Here is a 17,341-nt window from a genome sequence, read left to right on the forward strand (position 1 = left end):
GAATAGAAGCCTCTCCTCTTCCAATCTTGAGACTCTAGAATTCTAGAAAAGCAAGTTTTTATGGAAGATTTTGTTCTTAGGCTGGACCTTGAGAATGGGTAGGATTAGGATATGACCATTTAGGAAAAGTGGAAAAGTCCGCGGCAATTGGTTAGGTTCAGATTATGGCGGCCCTAGAAATTCAGGCTGCCAGTTTAGCCTTGGTACAGGAGGAAGAAAGTGGAGTTGAGTAGGGCAAGGAGGAGGTGAGGGGCAGGATGGGTGGTAATCTTCCTTGATTCAGGCCTTAACTGCCTCCTCTGAGTCAGTCACCAAGTCATGTTGATCCTCCTTGAAATGCCTTATACCCATCCCTTCTATATATTACTTCATTCATCCAAGGAGTCAGGTTTCCAGCTGATTTGGCTGGAAGCCAGGTGCAAGGAAGTTGAAGTGCAGAACTAGTCTGACTGAAGGAAGATAGTAAATTTGGTTTTAGACATGTTGGATTTGTGGTAATAGGTGAATGTTTAGGTGGAAAAAATATAAAGTGGAACTGACTTTTTCAACATGACTGAACCTTCTACAAAAAACAATGTAAAACTGGAGAGTCTAACCAAAATCAGTTCAAGTGTAAAAAAGAAAAAATTGGACATACTTTGTCACTCTCTTGTCTTTTGAAGTGCAGTTACTATGTGGGAATGGAGTACTTTTCCAGTTGGTATTTTCAGCTAGCATTGTGGGGGAACAATAAATAGAATTGTGATGGAAATGTTATTTAAGTTTTGTTAAACTAAAAAATAAATGAGTAGAAAATGGAAAATGCTGGAAAATGTGAGTAAATATTTTAGCTTTTTGGGGGTGTGGAAAACTCATATCTGTTATGTAACTGGATTCTGTGAATGGATTTATGACAAAAATAAATGATTCTGGGAGAGTTCAAAGAAAATATTTTAACTATTAGCAAGGAAAACAGAGCCTCAGAGGGGAGAACAGCTTCCCATCTGTCCATAAAAATTAGAGGAAAATTTCACCAGATCACTGAGCTTGCTATGGTCAGTCTTGAGGGCTAATCAACAAAGGAGAATTCTGAAGATGCACACACACCCTGTTTCTCAATTATTGGAGTATCCCTCACCTCCTCTCCTTTTGATTTCTCTCCCCTTACTTTTATGTCCTCCTTCTTGTGCCTTTTTGATAGCAACTGTAAAGCAGTGGTTATGAAATGGTTATACAACTTTTATTTGAGGCCGAAAGAGATGATTACGTGGTTTGGGAGGGAAAAGGAAAAGGAGTGAATAAAAGGAAGTGACTCTAAGCTGTTAAGAAAGAGAAGACTCTTAATAGCAACATCTTGATGTTAAGAGACAAGCTGAAACCATCCAAGGCAGGCAGGGAACAAGGTGATAATAAGAGAAAATGTGTTTCGCAGACAAAGGAGCCGACAGCAGGTGAGAGCAGTTCAGGGAGAGAGGTGAGCATTAGGAAGAGTGTGCAGAAAGGATGCACGAATCCCTCTGAATCACACTGGGAAGCATCGGCCGTTTGAACTCCTTGGCAACTCCAACCTGGTCTCAAAGTAGATTGTGAGGAATGAGAACAAAAGGAAAGTTCACTCTGAGTTCCTCTCGTCAGAGCAGGGGAAATTGCTTTGAGGCCAGCATTAAAAGATGATAATGGTACCAAGTAACAGAAAAAAAAACATCCGAAAAACCAAAAATGTGTCAGGTCACCGGGAGCTTGCCTAGCATAAAGTGACATAAAACCACCACTGACATTCACATAGGCCCTACCATATAGTGCTGTGCAAGTCACTTCTAACCAGCATTCAGCTGGCCAAAATAACAAAGAGAATGCCTCAACTACTCTGAGAATATTCATTCACTTGACAAACAGTCATTGAGATTTCATGGTGTCATCCAGGACTATTGCTATTAATGCTGGAAGGTGCAGTAGGAGCTCTTATCTTATGTCCTGTACCAGCTGGTCCTGTGAGGCCAGAAGGAACCACTGTAAAGTGAATACTGGGAAATCGATGCTGACCCTAGAAGGGCACAGGCCCCACAGAAAATAGGTGGTGAGATTTAGGAATGCCAAAATGCTAATTAGAAAGAAATGTGTGCATGTTTAAATTCCTTGTTATGGACTGAACGTTTGTGTCCCCACAAAATGTTTATGTTGAAGGCTGGGCGTGGTGGCTCACGCCTGTAATCCCAGCACTTTGGGAGGCCTCAAGGTGGGTGGATCACGAGGTCAGGAGTTTGAGACCAGCCTGACCAACATGGTGAAACCCCATCTCTATTAAGAATACAAAAATTAGCTGGGCGAGGTGGCGGGCATCTGTAATCCCAGCTACTCAGGAGGCTGAGCCAGGAGAATTGCTTGAACCCAGGAGGCAGAGTTTGCAGTGAGCTGAGATCGCGCCACTACACTCCAGCCAGGGTAACAGAGTGAGACTCCGTCTCAAAAAAAAAAAAAAAGAAAAAAGTTTATGTTTAAATCCCAACGCCAATGTGATGGTATTCAGAGGTGGGGCCTTTGGAAGGTAATTTAGATCATGAGGATGGAGTCCTCGTGAGTGGGATTAGTGCCCTTATAAAAGAGATTCCAGGGTGCTCTCTACCCTTCTTTCCACCACGTGGAGATACGAAAAGACAACAGCAGTCTGCGACCAGGGAGAGGGCCCCTACTAGAATTCAACCATGCTGGCTCCCTCATCTCAGACTTCCAGCCTCCAGAACTGTGAAAAATAAATTTCCTTTGTTTTGAGCCACCCAGTCTATGGTATTTTGTTATAGCAGCTTGAACTAAGACACTCCCAAGAGGAAAGACACAGCCAACTGCTAGTCTTTCTTCTCCAGGCTTAAAATTTCTCATCCATAAAATAGGTTGAATAAGAGTCTGCATACCTTCCCTTCTGGCAGATTTAGAATGGTTCTGGGAGTTATCTGGGGATCCTGTGAAGGAGATGGGACGACATGGGCTCCCTTAATGTAGGAGTCTGTAAACAGCTGCAGAAACTAGAAACTACAAGTATGTTTTCTGTATATTGCAATCAGTTGTTGAGAAATTTTTAAATGCTAAAGATACCAAAGCCCTTCTTCCAGATTTTAAGCCAGAGGTTGCAAACTAGGCACCCCCACGTTTTGTTTGGCTAGCAGAATATTGTTTCAAAATTGACCCAGCATTTAAAAATTGTGAAATTTCACCTGAAAACCCAGATTTTTGGCTTCTCCTGAAAGACTGAAATATCTGGCAGCAGTGGAGCCACAGCAGCAATTAGCTGGAGGTGGGTATCAGCTGTCCCATTTAGCTGGAACACCTGTTCTGTAGTTTGATCATCTCTACCCCTCACATTAGGGTGACCATTCAAGTTGGCCAGCACTTTTGAGAATAAAAGGTGGTAGAGGCGGGGGCAAGATGCTGTGTATTTACACCTGAACTAGGGGCATGAAGCAGGATTTTCGGGAGGAATGAGTACACGAGTACGCTAATTCACATTGCTTACACTGGGCTTGTTTCATTCTTTGCCCACTGTTTTTGGGTTTTGTGCCCACAGATCAGGGAACCTTGTGAAGAAACAAGGAAAGAAAAGGTGTAAAATTAGTAAGAGACACAAAGGTTGAAAAGAAAGTGAAGAGATTAAAAAGGATATTAAAATGAATGCCAATTATACCAAACTTTTAGGTAAAGGCAGAGCCTTGCTGGTGGCTGGCTCAGCATGGAAGTTTGACCTTCCAGGCTCCCTGCCCTACACAGCACTGTCAGTTTTAATAAGCTATAATCCCATAGTTACAAGCAAGACTAATCAAACTGCAGAGAGCAGCCTGTTCCTAATCAGGAAGGCACAGGGTAATCATTTAACTCTGTGGTTTCTTACTGAGCTCCAAGTTGCCTCTACAGAAAAAACACCCTGGATAAGATAGTTGCTTTCCATTCTAGCTTTGACCCTTTGATGGTCTTTGTTTGAAATTTTTATTAAAGTGCTTTCATTACACAAGTATTTGCTTAAAAAATGTTTTATTTTCCCTTTATTCCAAGGAGTAATAAAATAAACCTCCCCCAAAATATGTAAGAAACCTCAAACTCCAGTTGATTACCTGAGTCCACCTGAACTAATCACAGTACTCAAACATTTCAACACCATTCAGGGTGTGGTTACAGTCCCAAACTGGGAAGGAGGGAGAAATTTGAGGATGTGGAATGGCAACCCATGTTGAACACCTACAAATACCAGCATGGTACCACAGGACATGTGCTAGTGCTAGCTATTCCCTACTGGAAAAGCTGAAGCCAAGGCCAAGTTGCAGCAAAGCTCCTAAAGCATCCAATACCCCAAGGCCAGGAGGCCCCTCTCTGCAGTCCCTGATTCTCTTAGCTCCCTCAAACCAGAAGCAAGTCAAAATAAGAATTTATTTAGTACAGTGGATAACTATTGAGTTTAAGTCAGGTGGAGCTAGAGTCTACCTGGGAGCTGGGTAGTGGTAGGCCCTTAGGCAAACTATTTAACTTTCCTGAAATATCTGGTAGGCACTCAGGCAGGCTACTCAACCCTCTTAAAATTCAGCTCTTAAATAGGTGGCTTCAGCTTTTCCAGTAGGGAATAACTAGCACCAGCACATATAGCCCATATGACAATAGCAACACCTCACAGCCATGCTCTAAGAGTCAATAGTTATATGCGAAAAGCATTTACCAAGATGCCTGGCACATTTAAAATCCTCCATAGATTGTGATTATTATTTTTATTATGTGCTAGCATGGCCTTAAGGCTCGTAATTATATAACTTAAAGAGATAAGTGATACAGCTTGGATGTTTGTCCCCTCCAAATCTCATGGTAAATGTAATCCCCAGTGTTGAAGGTGGGGCCTGGCGGGAGGTATCTGGGTATACCTCTCGTGAATGGCTTAACACCATCTCCTTGGTGATGAGTGCGTTCTCCCTCAGTTCACGTGAGATCTGGTTGTTTGAGTCTGGGACCTCCTCATTCTCTCACCATGTGATACACCGGCTTCCCCTTTGCCTTCCACTACAATTGTAAGCTTCCTGAAGCCCTCACCAGGAGCAGATGCTGGTGCCATGCTTCCTGTACAGCCTGTAGAACTGTGAGCCAAACAAACCTCTTTCCCTTATAAATTACCCAGCCTCTGGTATTTCTTTACAGAAACACAAGAATAGACTAATACAGACAGATAAGGGAATCTTCATAATGTATATAATTAAATAACTCCTTTTTGGATTTTACATTTATCATGGATGCTCTCAAAACAATGAATACAGATAAACATTTTTTTCTTCCAATGAGAAATCTCTAGAACATTTTTGGTACTATGAAAATTTAATATTTTGTTTAACAGACCTACTACATTTACAGAAAGCCAAACACAGTAAATTTTTTAAATTAAAAATGTTTTATTGGCTATTGCCTTTAATAGATTTACTACAATAAAGGAAAGGAATATTTTTCTCAAATGCACTAATAAGAAAAAGACCCAGGAAACTGAACAATATTGGACACAGTTTTCAATGTTTTAGACATAAATAAACTCATGAATTTCATATGGATTCTGGAATATTTACCACTACTCCACTAACGATGCATTTAGCATTGAACAAAAATATGAACATTTGAACAAGTCCAATCCAACACGTTTCAAAACAATCAGATCCTTGGAAAACTGTTTTCTGTAAGTACCCCTTGCCATTCATAGAAGAGTTATGAGGATGCCCATGAATTTATTCATGGACATTCCCATACCAAGAAAAAGAAAACCATATAGATGGGTAATATAATTTGACTATTTGTCCCCACCCAAATCTCAAGTTGAAAAGTAATCCCCAGTGCTGGAGGTGGGGCCTGGTGGGAGGTGTTTGGAACACAAAGGTGGATCCCTCATGAATGGCTTGGGCCATCCCCATGGTGATAAGTGACTCCTTGCTCTGAGTCTTGTTCCTGCTTTTGTCATGTGATGTGCCTGCTCCCCCTTCACCTTCTGCCATGATTGTAAGCTTCCTGAGGCCTCCCCAGAAACCAAGCAGATGCCAGTACCATGCTTCCTGTAAAGCCTGCAAAGCCGTGAGCCAATTAAACCTCTTTTCTTTACAAATTACCCAGTCTCAGGTATTTCTTTATAGCAATACAAGAATGGCCTAATACAGTGGGCTCCCAACACATAAAACATACAGCAGCCACAAAATAATGAGAAACAATATTAAGTAATGCCCACTAAATTTTGAACAGCAAAATATAGCATAGAAGTATAAAACAAATGTTATTTCTTACCCCTACAAAAAAAGGGGCATCTTTTTGGTTTTGTTATTGCTGTCTGTATAAAAACTATGGTGTGTGCATGTGGGTGTATGTGTGTTCCTTACAGAAAACTTGAAAAACATAGAGATAACTTAGAAAGAATTACCTTCCCCTACTAGCCTCAGGATCTCCTGATACCAATTCAATAACCATTTAAAAACCCACAGGCCAAACCTCTCTTTAGGCTCTCAAATATCTCTACTGTTGCCTGTCTCCCAGGATGACAATTAGGGCTATTAAGGCTATGACTCTAATCTAAAACTTTTTGTTCTTCAAATTTTAGAGCTAGACAGTATCTTAAAAGTTCATTCATTCCTATCCATTATACCTGTCCCTATTTATTCAGCAGGAAACAGCCATGGAGAAGTTAAGTGAATTGCCCAGGAGTCATATCTGAGCAGGATGGAGACTAATCCTCTAATTGTTAGGCCAGGCAGGGCTCTGTCCAAGTGAACACATTGAGAATGAATCTTCACAAGAGATAAGGCTTCAATTATTACGTAGACTATTAATGAGCCTGGAAGGCAGACCACAATGGATCTGTACAACCAGATGAAAGCAGCTGGGCAAACTTTTGGCTCCAACAGGCAATTACATTGGCTGTAAAAAGAAGTTGCAAATAGGCCATGTGGTCAAATGAAGGAGTGTGACCTGGGACAGATGATCACAGAAGCAATGTTCAAGCTCCACATTCCAGAGACATCCAAGCCCGGTTAAGTCACAAGAGCCATTTCTGATTGGCTGCATTGCCAGGGCAGGGCGGAAGACAAAAGTATCCAAAAGAGTCTCCTGAGAGTATGAGGGTGAACTAAAGGAAACCCTCAAACCAGCCAGATTTCTTCTCAAATCAACAGGCATATGTCCAGAGGCCATGCGTCTCACACCATTTCCCCTCAAGCCTCAATCCAATTCACTGGTCCCTCAGAATCTCATCACTCCCACTTCAAGGTTGTGCCCTCACAGTTAAAGCTTTTGTCTTTGACTAAATGAATCTCTATCAACTAAAAGAATTAGTCTAGAAGTTTTAAAGTCACAGTTCAATTCTCTCCGATCAATCCAGGTCATTTAAGTCTTTTGAAGAAATCTCTTCACCCTCATGTGAGCAGTTTGGTACAGATATTCTTCATTTTAGCAGACCTTATGTCCAAATATAAATAATTAAAGCTCAGATTATTTCTTCTTCACGTCTTCCCATGTTACAACAGTGGTACAGGCTCAGTGTGGAGTAAGACTTGTATTTGCAAGATCTCAAGATGCTTGCCTGTGGATGACCTCTTTCAACTGTGCCAGTTTGTCACTTTTTAGTGCTTCCCGGATGGAATGGAAAAACCCAAAGTAGTGTTCAAAGTTGTGCATCATAAGCAGGACTCCAGCCAGCAGCTCATTGGTCACCAGCAGATGGTGGATGTATGCCCGAGTGTGATTCTTACAGCAGTAACAGGAACATCCTCTCACCAGCGGGTTAAAGTCCTCCTGGTACCTAAGAAAGAAGGCACAGTGACATTCTAGAAAGTACGGAATACAAGAAATCCACAACCTCAGCTATCTATTCTGCCGGTAAAGTTACCAGTGGTTAACAACATCACTGGCAAACGTTCAGTGCTGTGCACCTGCTTAAAATGGCAATATGGTTAAAAATTAACAAAGGGCCAGGTGTGGTGGCTCACGCCTGTAATCCCAGCATTTTCAGAGGCCAGGGCAGGTGGATCACGAGGTCAGGAGTTCAAGACCAGCCTGGCCAATATGGCAAAACCCCATCTCTACTAAAAATACAAAAATTAGCCAAGCATGGTGGCGCGTGCCTGTAGTCCCAGCTACTCGGGAGGCTGAGGCAGGAGAATCGCTTGAACCCGGGAGGCAGAGGTTGTGGTAAGCCGAGATCGTGCCACTGCACTCCAGCCTGGGCAACAGAGTGAGACTCCATCTCAAAAAAGAAAAAAAAAAAGTTAACAAAGAACACGAGTCAGGGAGACCCTGGAGTTTTTCTCTGACTGATGCAAACTCCGAGTCTGGGGTTACAAAGGAGCATCAGAAGAAATTCATGTGGTCGCTCACTCATGTTGAGTATTACTAATCACATAGTAAAAGCACACAATGTTAGGAGACACTTCTAAGTGTTGGACACTTAGAGAAGTGAGTGACACTTCTTTCCCACTTACCACCAGAATTATTATCAAAAGACACGGTAGACTTCTACTTACACAGCTTTTTGCAGTTTACCAAATACTTTCACATACACTGTCTCATTTAACCTTCGCATTCATTCTTGGAGATAACTATTTTTATTGTCATTCTACAGAAGAAGATAACTATGGGAGTTGAGAGGGAGGGTCCTGGAGCTACCCTGCATGAATTTGATTCCTGACTTCACAACTCACTTGGGCAAGTCACTTAACATCTCTCTGTGACTTGTTTCTCATCCATGAACCAAAGGTAATAACAGTGCCTATCTCAGACAGTTGTTACAAAGATGAAATGAATTAGTATAGTAAAAGGACTTGGACACTGCTGGGCACATACTAAGCCTAAGCACTGCATAGGTGTTAACTTTTTTTTTTTGAGACAGGGTCTTGCTCTGTCACCCAGGCTGGAGTACAGTGCAGTGGCACAATCATAGCATGCTGCAGCCTCGGACTCCTGGGCTCAAGCAACCTCCTACCTCAGCCTCCCACCACACCTGGATAATCTGTTTTAGAGACAGGATCTTGCTATGTTGTTCAGGCTGGTCTTGAACTCCTGGGCTCAAGTGATCCTCCATCCTCAGCCTCCCAAAGTGCTAGGATTACAGATGTGAGCTACCATGCCTGGCCAGGTGTTACCTTTAATCAACTATTAAAAATAAGTGGATTGAGGTCAGGAGTTCAAGCCCTGCCTGGCCAACATGGTGAAACCCCGTCTCTACTAAAAATACAAAAATTAGCCAGGCATGGTGGTGCATGACTGTAATCCCAGCTACTTGGGAGGCTGAGGCAGGAGAATTGCTTGAACCCAGGAGGCGGAGGTTGCAGTGAGCCGAGATCGTGCACTCTGGCCTGGGCGACAGAGCTAGACTCTGTCTCAAAAAGAAAAAAAAAAGAAAAAAGTGAATTGACCAGACCAAAGTCACACAGTCAAGAGCAGTGCTAGAATTTGTCTACAAATCTCAAAAACTTAGAAGTCTAGTGCCAATTATAATAGTACGATTTCCAATTAAATCTATGACATAAAGGGAATTTTAGTAGTAACCATTTATATTATCCTAAAAATTTAAAAACATAAATAAATCTTTTGAGAGTCAGTGGATGGCAGAAAAAAAAGGGTAAAAGAAAGACAAAAACAAATCTATCTCCTTGGCTGTTTTTTAAGAAGTCAAATGCGGTAGACATCACTATTTCTGACCTACAATTAAAGGAGTCCCAACAGAATATGGGTAAGAATACGGATTTTCACATTCTTTCATAAACTCTCAAGTCTGTACTATCACTAGATAGACATAAGTCACAAGTCATAGGGCCTTCCTTTACATAAGACAAAAAACCCACCCCAGCACTAAAGTGAGTGCATCAGAGTCAAAGAAAAATCACTCACTGGTTCACTGATGATTACCACTTTTGGCCAAATACAAAAATTATAAGATACGGGTTCAGTATTCCTAATATGAAAATCTAAAATGTGAAATGCTCCAAAATTCAGAACTTTTTGAGCACTAACATGATGCTCAAAGGAACTGCTCACTGGAGCATTTCAGATTTCAGATGAGGGATGTTCAGGCAGGTGAGTATAATGCAAATGTTCTCAAATACAACAACAACAACAACAGCAACAGCAACAGCAACAACAACAACAACAACAACAACAACAACAAAGAAAAGAAATCTGAAACACTTCTGGTTCCAAGCATTTTGAAGAAGGGATATTCAATTCAATCTGTTCTTAACTTGTTCTTTATAAAGATAAATATTTTATGTAAGATTTATAGCCTGTATCTAACAAAGATGGCTTAAGCACCCTACAATTTAAAACGATGTTGTGCTTTATTTTGAACTCCTTATTATGCGCTAAAGGAATAAAAGACGCCAAACAATGGATTTGGTCTAATCTTTCTGTCAGCTTTTCTAAAGCAATCATTACCTGGCTCTAGTCTTCTGACAAGACAAAGTCTACCAATTCATCTGAAGAAAATAAAAAGAGTTTTTTTGAAACCGAATTTGAGAAGGCCTAAATAATACCCAACTATTAATATTTTATGAAATCATAAATTGAGAATTGTCCCATAAACTTTTAAAACAGACTAAAATTCAGAAGTCAGAAAGCAAAATCCAAACTTTTAAAAATTTCTTACTTTTTTTCCTTCAGATTAATTTCAAATGATGTTATTTCTTGGTTGCAACCAGTTGTTTCAATTTTCTTTATTTGATCCATACATTTTATTTCTTCTTGTGTTCCATTTTGTTGTAGTACTGAAGGACAAACCAACAAAAAGCCTTGAATGATGATCAGGTAAGAAGTGGCCATTGGAAATATTTTATTTTAGTTATTATTTCATGATCTTTGACTCTGTAATTTCACTCCTGAGAATTTATCTTAAGGAAATCACACAAGAAAAGGAAAACAGCAATATGCTCCAAGATAGTCACTGTCCTCTTATCTACAACACCAAAACAATTTAGAGATTCAATAATATCTAAGCAAATTATAGTTATAAGTATATAACATATAACCGTACCATCAAGAAATAATTTAAAAACATTGGTGGCCAGGCGTGATGGCTCATGCCTATAATCCCAAAACTTTGGGAAGCTAAGGCAGGAGGATTGCCTGAGGTCAGGAGTACACGACCAGCCTGGGCAAAATAAATAAATAAACCAACAAAAGTTAACAGTTGGTTGTGTGTGTGCGTGTGTGTGTGTGTGTGTTTGGTGGGGTTATCACTATCCCTTATCATAATGTACATGCAAATAAAATGGGCTTTGAACTACCTATATTCCAAATAGGTTGAAGTAGAACATGGTTTTAATGTTATGTATTCTATATGGAGACTCTGGCCCTCTGGGGAACCCAGACTACACAGAATCAAATGGCAACCTGAATTGTTCCCTTCTCTGCTTTAAGAAGAAACATTCCTTGCACAGCAAAAGAAACACCAGCTACTCTACAAAAATCCAACTGCCTGGAACAGGGACAAGTAGTTAAGGGGTATTTTGGGAACAAATGATAACAAACCTCAGTGTTGGTCCCAGGAGAAGAACAGGTGGTCTTAAGAGGGTAATTTTATCAAGGTCAAAGGAATAAGAGAAGCGACCTGAGCACTGGGCACACAGCTATTATAATTTTGTTCCCATAAATTTGCATGCTGGTGTGGGAAACCATAATGAAGCCCTCAGCTGGCTGCAGTGGCTCGTGCTTGTAATCCCAGCACTTTGGGAGGCTAAGGCAGGAGGATCACCTGAGGTCAGGAGTGCACGACCAGCCTGGGCAACACAGCAAGATCCTGTCTCTGCAAAAAATTTAAAAATTAGCCGAGCATGGTGCCATGCACCTGTAGTCCCAGCTTCTTGGGAGGCTGAGGTGGGAGGATGGCTTGTGCCCATTAAAGTTAAATAAATTAAACTTTACCAAGCAGTTCAAAGGTTTTCTTATAATTTTCATCATAATTCACTTTGAATGTTCTTTTTTCAGGAGTTCGAGGTTGCAGTGAGCCATAATCACACCACCGCACTCCAGCCTGGACAACACAGTGAGACCCTATTTCTGAAAAAAAAAAATTTTTAAGGCCTGACATTTCGGAAAACTCTTGTCATTTGGGAGAATTGCTGCCAAGTAATTTCTTTGGAATTTTCACTATGTAACTGGCAAAGGACTTTAATTTACTACACACACAGAGTTAATAATACTTTGTTTAAACATTCAAACTATTTCCTTTTTCCTAATCATGAAGAAACTTGGCTTTCTCTGGCCAAAAATGACCTTGTTCATTACAGAGAACTCAAATCAGGTTCTTTTTAGAGCTCTGCATATTCCTGGTACTGAATGACTAACAGTTACCTCTGTTCTGGTTGAAATAATTCAGTTTGTAAATGAAGATGTGAAAATTTATAGTGTTAATGGATACCTATCCACATACATTATATTCTGGTCTGTCTAAAAGGACAGTAAAATTGACCTCCTATATATTTAAGAATTTTATCAACTTGATTTATTTTGTTTCCAGGAGTAATTCCACTTAGATTAATGGTTAAGTTGCTTCATAAAAGTATAACATCTGAATGAAATTTTAGTTACCTGTGAGGAATAAAATGAACCTTTAAGGAAGTTTCTGGTCCTATTCAAATGTAAGGTTGATGTGGTTAAGGAAAAGTTCCAAGGACAGCAGGAAAAGGAAAGGAAAGGTCATTTCTGAAAGCCAGAGGGAAGACTGGGCAGAAGACACTCTCCTGAAAACCTACTTCAAGCAACTCCAGCCCAAAGTCTGTGTCCTAGTTCCTTTTCTACCTCCAGTTAAGTATTAGAATCCGAAACTGACTTTCTTAACTTCTGGATAACTAAACAATAAAAGAAAATGGCAGTCCTTCAAAGCAACATTAGCAGAGGAAAACAGCTTTCAAAGCTTGGTATATTAAAAAAAAAAAATGCAAGAAGTAACACTAGGACCAGAGGATCGTGAGTCTCCCTGTATTTTAATAGCATAGGGTTTGCAAAGCAAAGACAAAAACTCTTTTGTGAGAAAACAAGTTAACTTTTACCAAGCAGTTCAAAGGTTTTCTTATGATTTTCATCACAATTCACTCTGAGTGTTCTTTTTTCAGGCTGCTAACAGAGGAGGTTTTGTTTTTCTTGGTTCTTTTCACTGTAAAATCACATCCTAATATTGATGAGCTACATGTATAGTATTAAGTACCTGGATTTGTGTGCCAACATGCCAGAGCACACAGATAAGAAACAGAAATGTAGTTTTGTAAAAGACTGGCTTTATATATACATATTTCTGTCTTGTGACTCAAGCCAAAAATTAATAGGAAATGGAAGAAACTTAAGGATAAGAGATAAACTTCAAAAGACTTACGTGTCTCTTCAGGATTCGGCTGGTAATCAAACCTGAAAGTCAGGGCACATCCCCGCTCTGTTACTTGATAAGGGAAAAAACTCTCAAATAAGTCTACTCCTCTTTCAATACACTCGAGCACCTCATCTGGCCGACTAACACCAGATATGAGCCTGTAAAAGTAACAATAAGAACAGTGACATGAGGACAATGCAAGGAAGGAAATCAGAAAGTCCTTTTAATGAACAAGGCACTAAAAAAATAATAATAATGAAAAACACCAATCTTGGTTAGAGTGGCAGGCAGTGGACAGCAACATGTAGCAGAAAGCTTATATGGCTTTGGAGCCAGAAAAACTGGGGCTTGAATCCTAGCTCTGTCATTTATGTATTTGCTGTGTCACTTTGGAAAGATTACTTAACTTCTCTGAGTTTTAGTTTTCTAATCTTAAAAACAAGAGCAAACAATATATACCCCCACAGAATTGTTGTGAAGATTAATGAGATATTTGAAAAAGCACAGTTTTTTTTTGTTTCTTTTTGAGAGGGAGTCTCGCTCTTGTTGCCCAGGCTGGAGTGCAATGGCGCAAACTCAACTCACTGCAACCTCCACCTTCCAGGAGCAATTCTCCTGCTTCAGCCTCCCTAGCAGCTGGGATTACAGGCGCCTGCCACCACGCCCAGCCAATTTTTATATTTTTAGTAGAGATGTGGTTTCACCATGTTGGCCAGGCTGGTCCTGAACTCCTGACCTCAGGTGATCTGCCCACCTTGGTCTCCCAAACTGCTGGGATTACAGGTGTGAGCCACCACACCCAGCCCATAGTATAGTTTCTGATCCCAGAGAGAAGTTCAATAAAGGTTAGTTTCCTTTCAACTATCATCCTTTCTGAACAACCTCCCTGGTCATAAACTAAACTTTATAGCCCTTTATAGCCTATCTTCTATACACTATATAGATTTTTTAGGAGTGCAAAGCTGTGCACTTTATTTCTTGCTGAAATATTTTGCTTGTTTTAACTGTATTTTGCCTATAATAATTTTTCATAATTGGTGCAATAAAGACATTTTAATCTACTATATCCCTCATAAGTTAATTTACAAAGCAACTCTTGCTGTCAGGATTTCACCTCTGGCCATAGGATCTAAGAATCTAGTTGGCTTTCTTTATATTTTCTCCATTAATAAAAAGTCTGCACTGTGGAATAAGATGGTGTTTTCCAAGGTACAGGTTGAGCATCCTTAATCCGAAAATCTGAAATCCAAAATGCTCCAAAATCTGAAACTTTTTGAGCACCAACATGACACTGAAAGGAAATGCTCACTGGAGAATTTTGGATTTTGGACTTTCAAATTAGGGATGCCCAACCAGTATGTACTCTGCAAATATTCCAAGATCTGAAAAAATCCAAAATCTCAAGCACTTCTGGTCCCTAGCATTTTGGATAAAGGATACTCAACTTGTAATAGGTAAGGCATTCTGAGACTATTAATGGCACTCAGCCAGGTTTTGCCACTCCATGAAAACAGATGTGGAGATGCACTAAATCAGGGCTGGCTGGCTGCTGCTCTTTTTTATGTTTGTTTTTCTACCTATAGCCCCTTTCTATGAACTGGCACAGAAATGCAAAAAAAAAAGGCTCATGTAATATTAAATAAGCAGAACTCTTATAAATATATGCTGGTTTTCCTGACTACAGTTTCCTTCAAGTAATGTAATGTTTTAGAACTCCTATCCAACTGAAGCTGGCATTTCTACACACTTACAGAAAGAAAAACAATCCAGCTTTCAAATTCAGTAACAGACATCTGTGAGCACTTAACATGAAGAAGTCCAGAAAATGTCTAGAAATACTAGTGCTGAAGTGTTATGTGCACCAGAGTGAAACAAGTACAGGAGAGGGAGCAATGAACACAAAAGAACTAGGTTAAAATTGGGGATCAAAGGCTGGCTGAGGTGATGGAAATACCTTGTTCTGGGTAGTGTTTACACAAGTGTAGATATGTGAAAATTAATCGAGCTGTATGTAAGATTCATATGCTTTCCTCCAAGTTGTACCTGGATCTTTAAAAAAGTAGTAAAATCGCTCCTGTAATCCCAGCACTTTGGGAGGCCAAGGCAGGCAGATCACCTGAGGTTGGGAGTTCGAGACCAGCCTGACCAGTGGAGAAACCCTGTCTCCACTAAAAATACAAAACTAGCAGGGCATGGTGGCGCATGCCTGTAATCCCAGCTACTCGGGAGGCTGAGACAGGAGAATCACTTGACTCCGGGAGGCGGAGGTTGCAGTGAGCCAAGATCATGCCATTGAACTCCAGCCTGGGCAACAAGAGCAAAACTCCGTCTCAAAAAAAAAAAAAAGTAGTAAAATTACACATATTATATACTATCCAACAGCTCTAGAGGACTACAGAGCAGCACCCCACAACCAAACTTCTTAATATACATGCAGGAAAAAAGCATGAATATTCACATTAAGATAACAAACCATTAAAAAAATGTGGGTAGCCTAATACGACATCAGCTGCATTCAGAAACTCAGAATTTGTGGCTTCAAATCTTGCAGATCGTCTTTTCTTACCGGCACAAGGTGAATCCTGCAATTTATGGAAACGTAAGAACCAATCCTACTAGTGTTGTCAGTCCCCTCAATTTCAAAAATTGACACCACTCACTACCGGCCTCAAATCTAAGAGCTTCTTAAGTTCTTGTTGGTGGAGCTCATCTTCTCACTAGTCATCCCAGATCTGTCCTCAACTTTCCTTGATTTAAACCAGAGTTCCATGTGACTTTACACTTGGTCTCCAGGTACCATGTTATAATGAAGAAACAACAATATTTGTAATTGGCACAAGAATGAGGGGAAACAGTATAATACTTGCTCTCACTTAGGAGGATCAAATAACATAATTCAAATGGCAATTATCCTCTGCTCTACATTCTGAAATCAAGGCCAGGACAGCCTTGATGGAAACTCCCCTTACAGTCTGCCTCAGCACCTCGGCAGACTCAACCCAGAAAGGACATAATCAAAACATCAAAGGCATGCCCATGCACAGACACTATGTAATATACAATCGGCCAGCACTCCTGCCCTGCATCCCATGAGGCCAGCCTGTGTCCTAACTGAACACTGGCCTTGGCTTGTCCTCCGGTAGCTCTGCAGTGACTGATGACAGCAAGCATAGTCTAGTCTCCAGGGTTGTTGGATTTCCTTGAAAACCATCCAGAAGGAAGCCACCCACGGGCCGCTTGGCTGTCTCTCGTGCTGACCTCAGCCTCTCTTCCATCACATCTCCACCTTCAATCACTCCAATGATCACACTCTTCTGAAGAACCTGAGGTAAGAAAGGATGATATGTTTTTAACCATTTTCAGTATGAGACCTTTGTTTAAATGAACCTTACATAGAAGTCCAATGTATAGAAGAGACCTCAGTGAAGCTGCTGTAGTTGAAGCATTAAAGGGGATGATGCTCCCTCCTCCCTAAGAACCTTTAGGGCTCTGAAGATGTATTCAACATATGCAGTCTTGTTCTGGCTTAGATTAAATTAGATCAGGTGCGGTGGCTCAGGCCTGTAATCCCAGCACTTTGGGAGGCCGAGGCAGGAGGATCACTTGAGCCCAGGATTTCAAGACCAGCCTGGGCAACATAGCGAGACCTCGTCTCGACAAAAAATAAAAACACAAAATTAGCTGGGCACGGTGGCTTGTGCCTGTAGTCCCAGCTATTTGGGAGGCGGAGGTGGGAGGATGGCTTGAGCCCAGGAGGTGAAGGTTACAGTAAGCTGAAACTGTGCCACTGCATTCCATCCAGGGTAACAGAGTGAGACCTTGCTTCAAGAAAAATAAATAAATAAATAAAATGTACACTAAACAGGTACAAGAGGAAAAGGACAAAAGAAGAGTTTTAATTTGTGTAATGACTATCCAGGCCTGCTTTAGACTACCTCCAAGTCTCGTAGCTAGAGATAACTTTAGGAACTTAGAAACTGTTGAGACAACTGACTATCTACTCACAAACCAATA

General features: G+C 40.6%; 1 protein-coding gene across 2 annotated transcripts in view; it reads right to left on the bottom strand.

Moving 5' to 3' along the window:
• Positions 1-5,249: 5,249 nt before the first annotated feature.
• QTRT2 (queuine tRNA-ribosyltransferase accessory subunit 2) overlaps positions 5,250-17,341 on the bottom strand; it is a 31,774-nt gene continuing 19,682 nt past the window's right edge. Inside the window, exons 6-10 of one of the 2 annotated variants that reach the window (XM_058437483.1) lie at positions 16,451-16,650; positions 13,334-13,485; positions 11,887-12,021; positions 10,613-10,730; positions 5,250-7,771 (exon numbers count right to left, since the gene is read on the bottom strand). In XM_058437483.1, the coding sequence (XP_058293466.1) occupies positions 7,540-7,771; positions 10,613-10,730; positions 11,887-12,021; positions 13,334-13,485; positions 16,451-16,650 (837 nt within the window). In that variant the 3' untranslated portion in view covers positions 5,250-7,539. The remainder of the gene's footprint in view (positions 7,772-10,612; positions 10,731-11,886; positions 12,022-13,333; positions 13,486-16,450; positions 16,651-17,341) is intronic. The other variant, XM_032150135.2, reaches the window with a different exon arrangement.

Source organism: Hylobates moloch, unplaced genomic scaffold, assembly GCF_009828535.3.
Source record: "Hylobates moloch isolate HMO894 unplaced genomic scaffold, HMol_V3 SCAFFOLD_4, whole genome shotgun sequence".
NCBI classification, from domain to species: Eukaryota; Metazoa; Chordata; class Mammalia; order Primates; family Hylobatidae; genus Hylobates; species Hylobates moloch.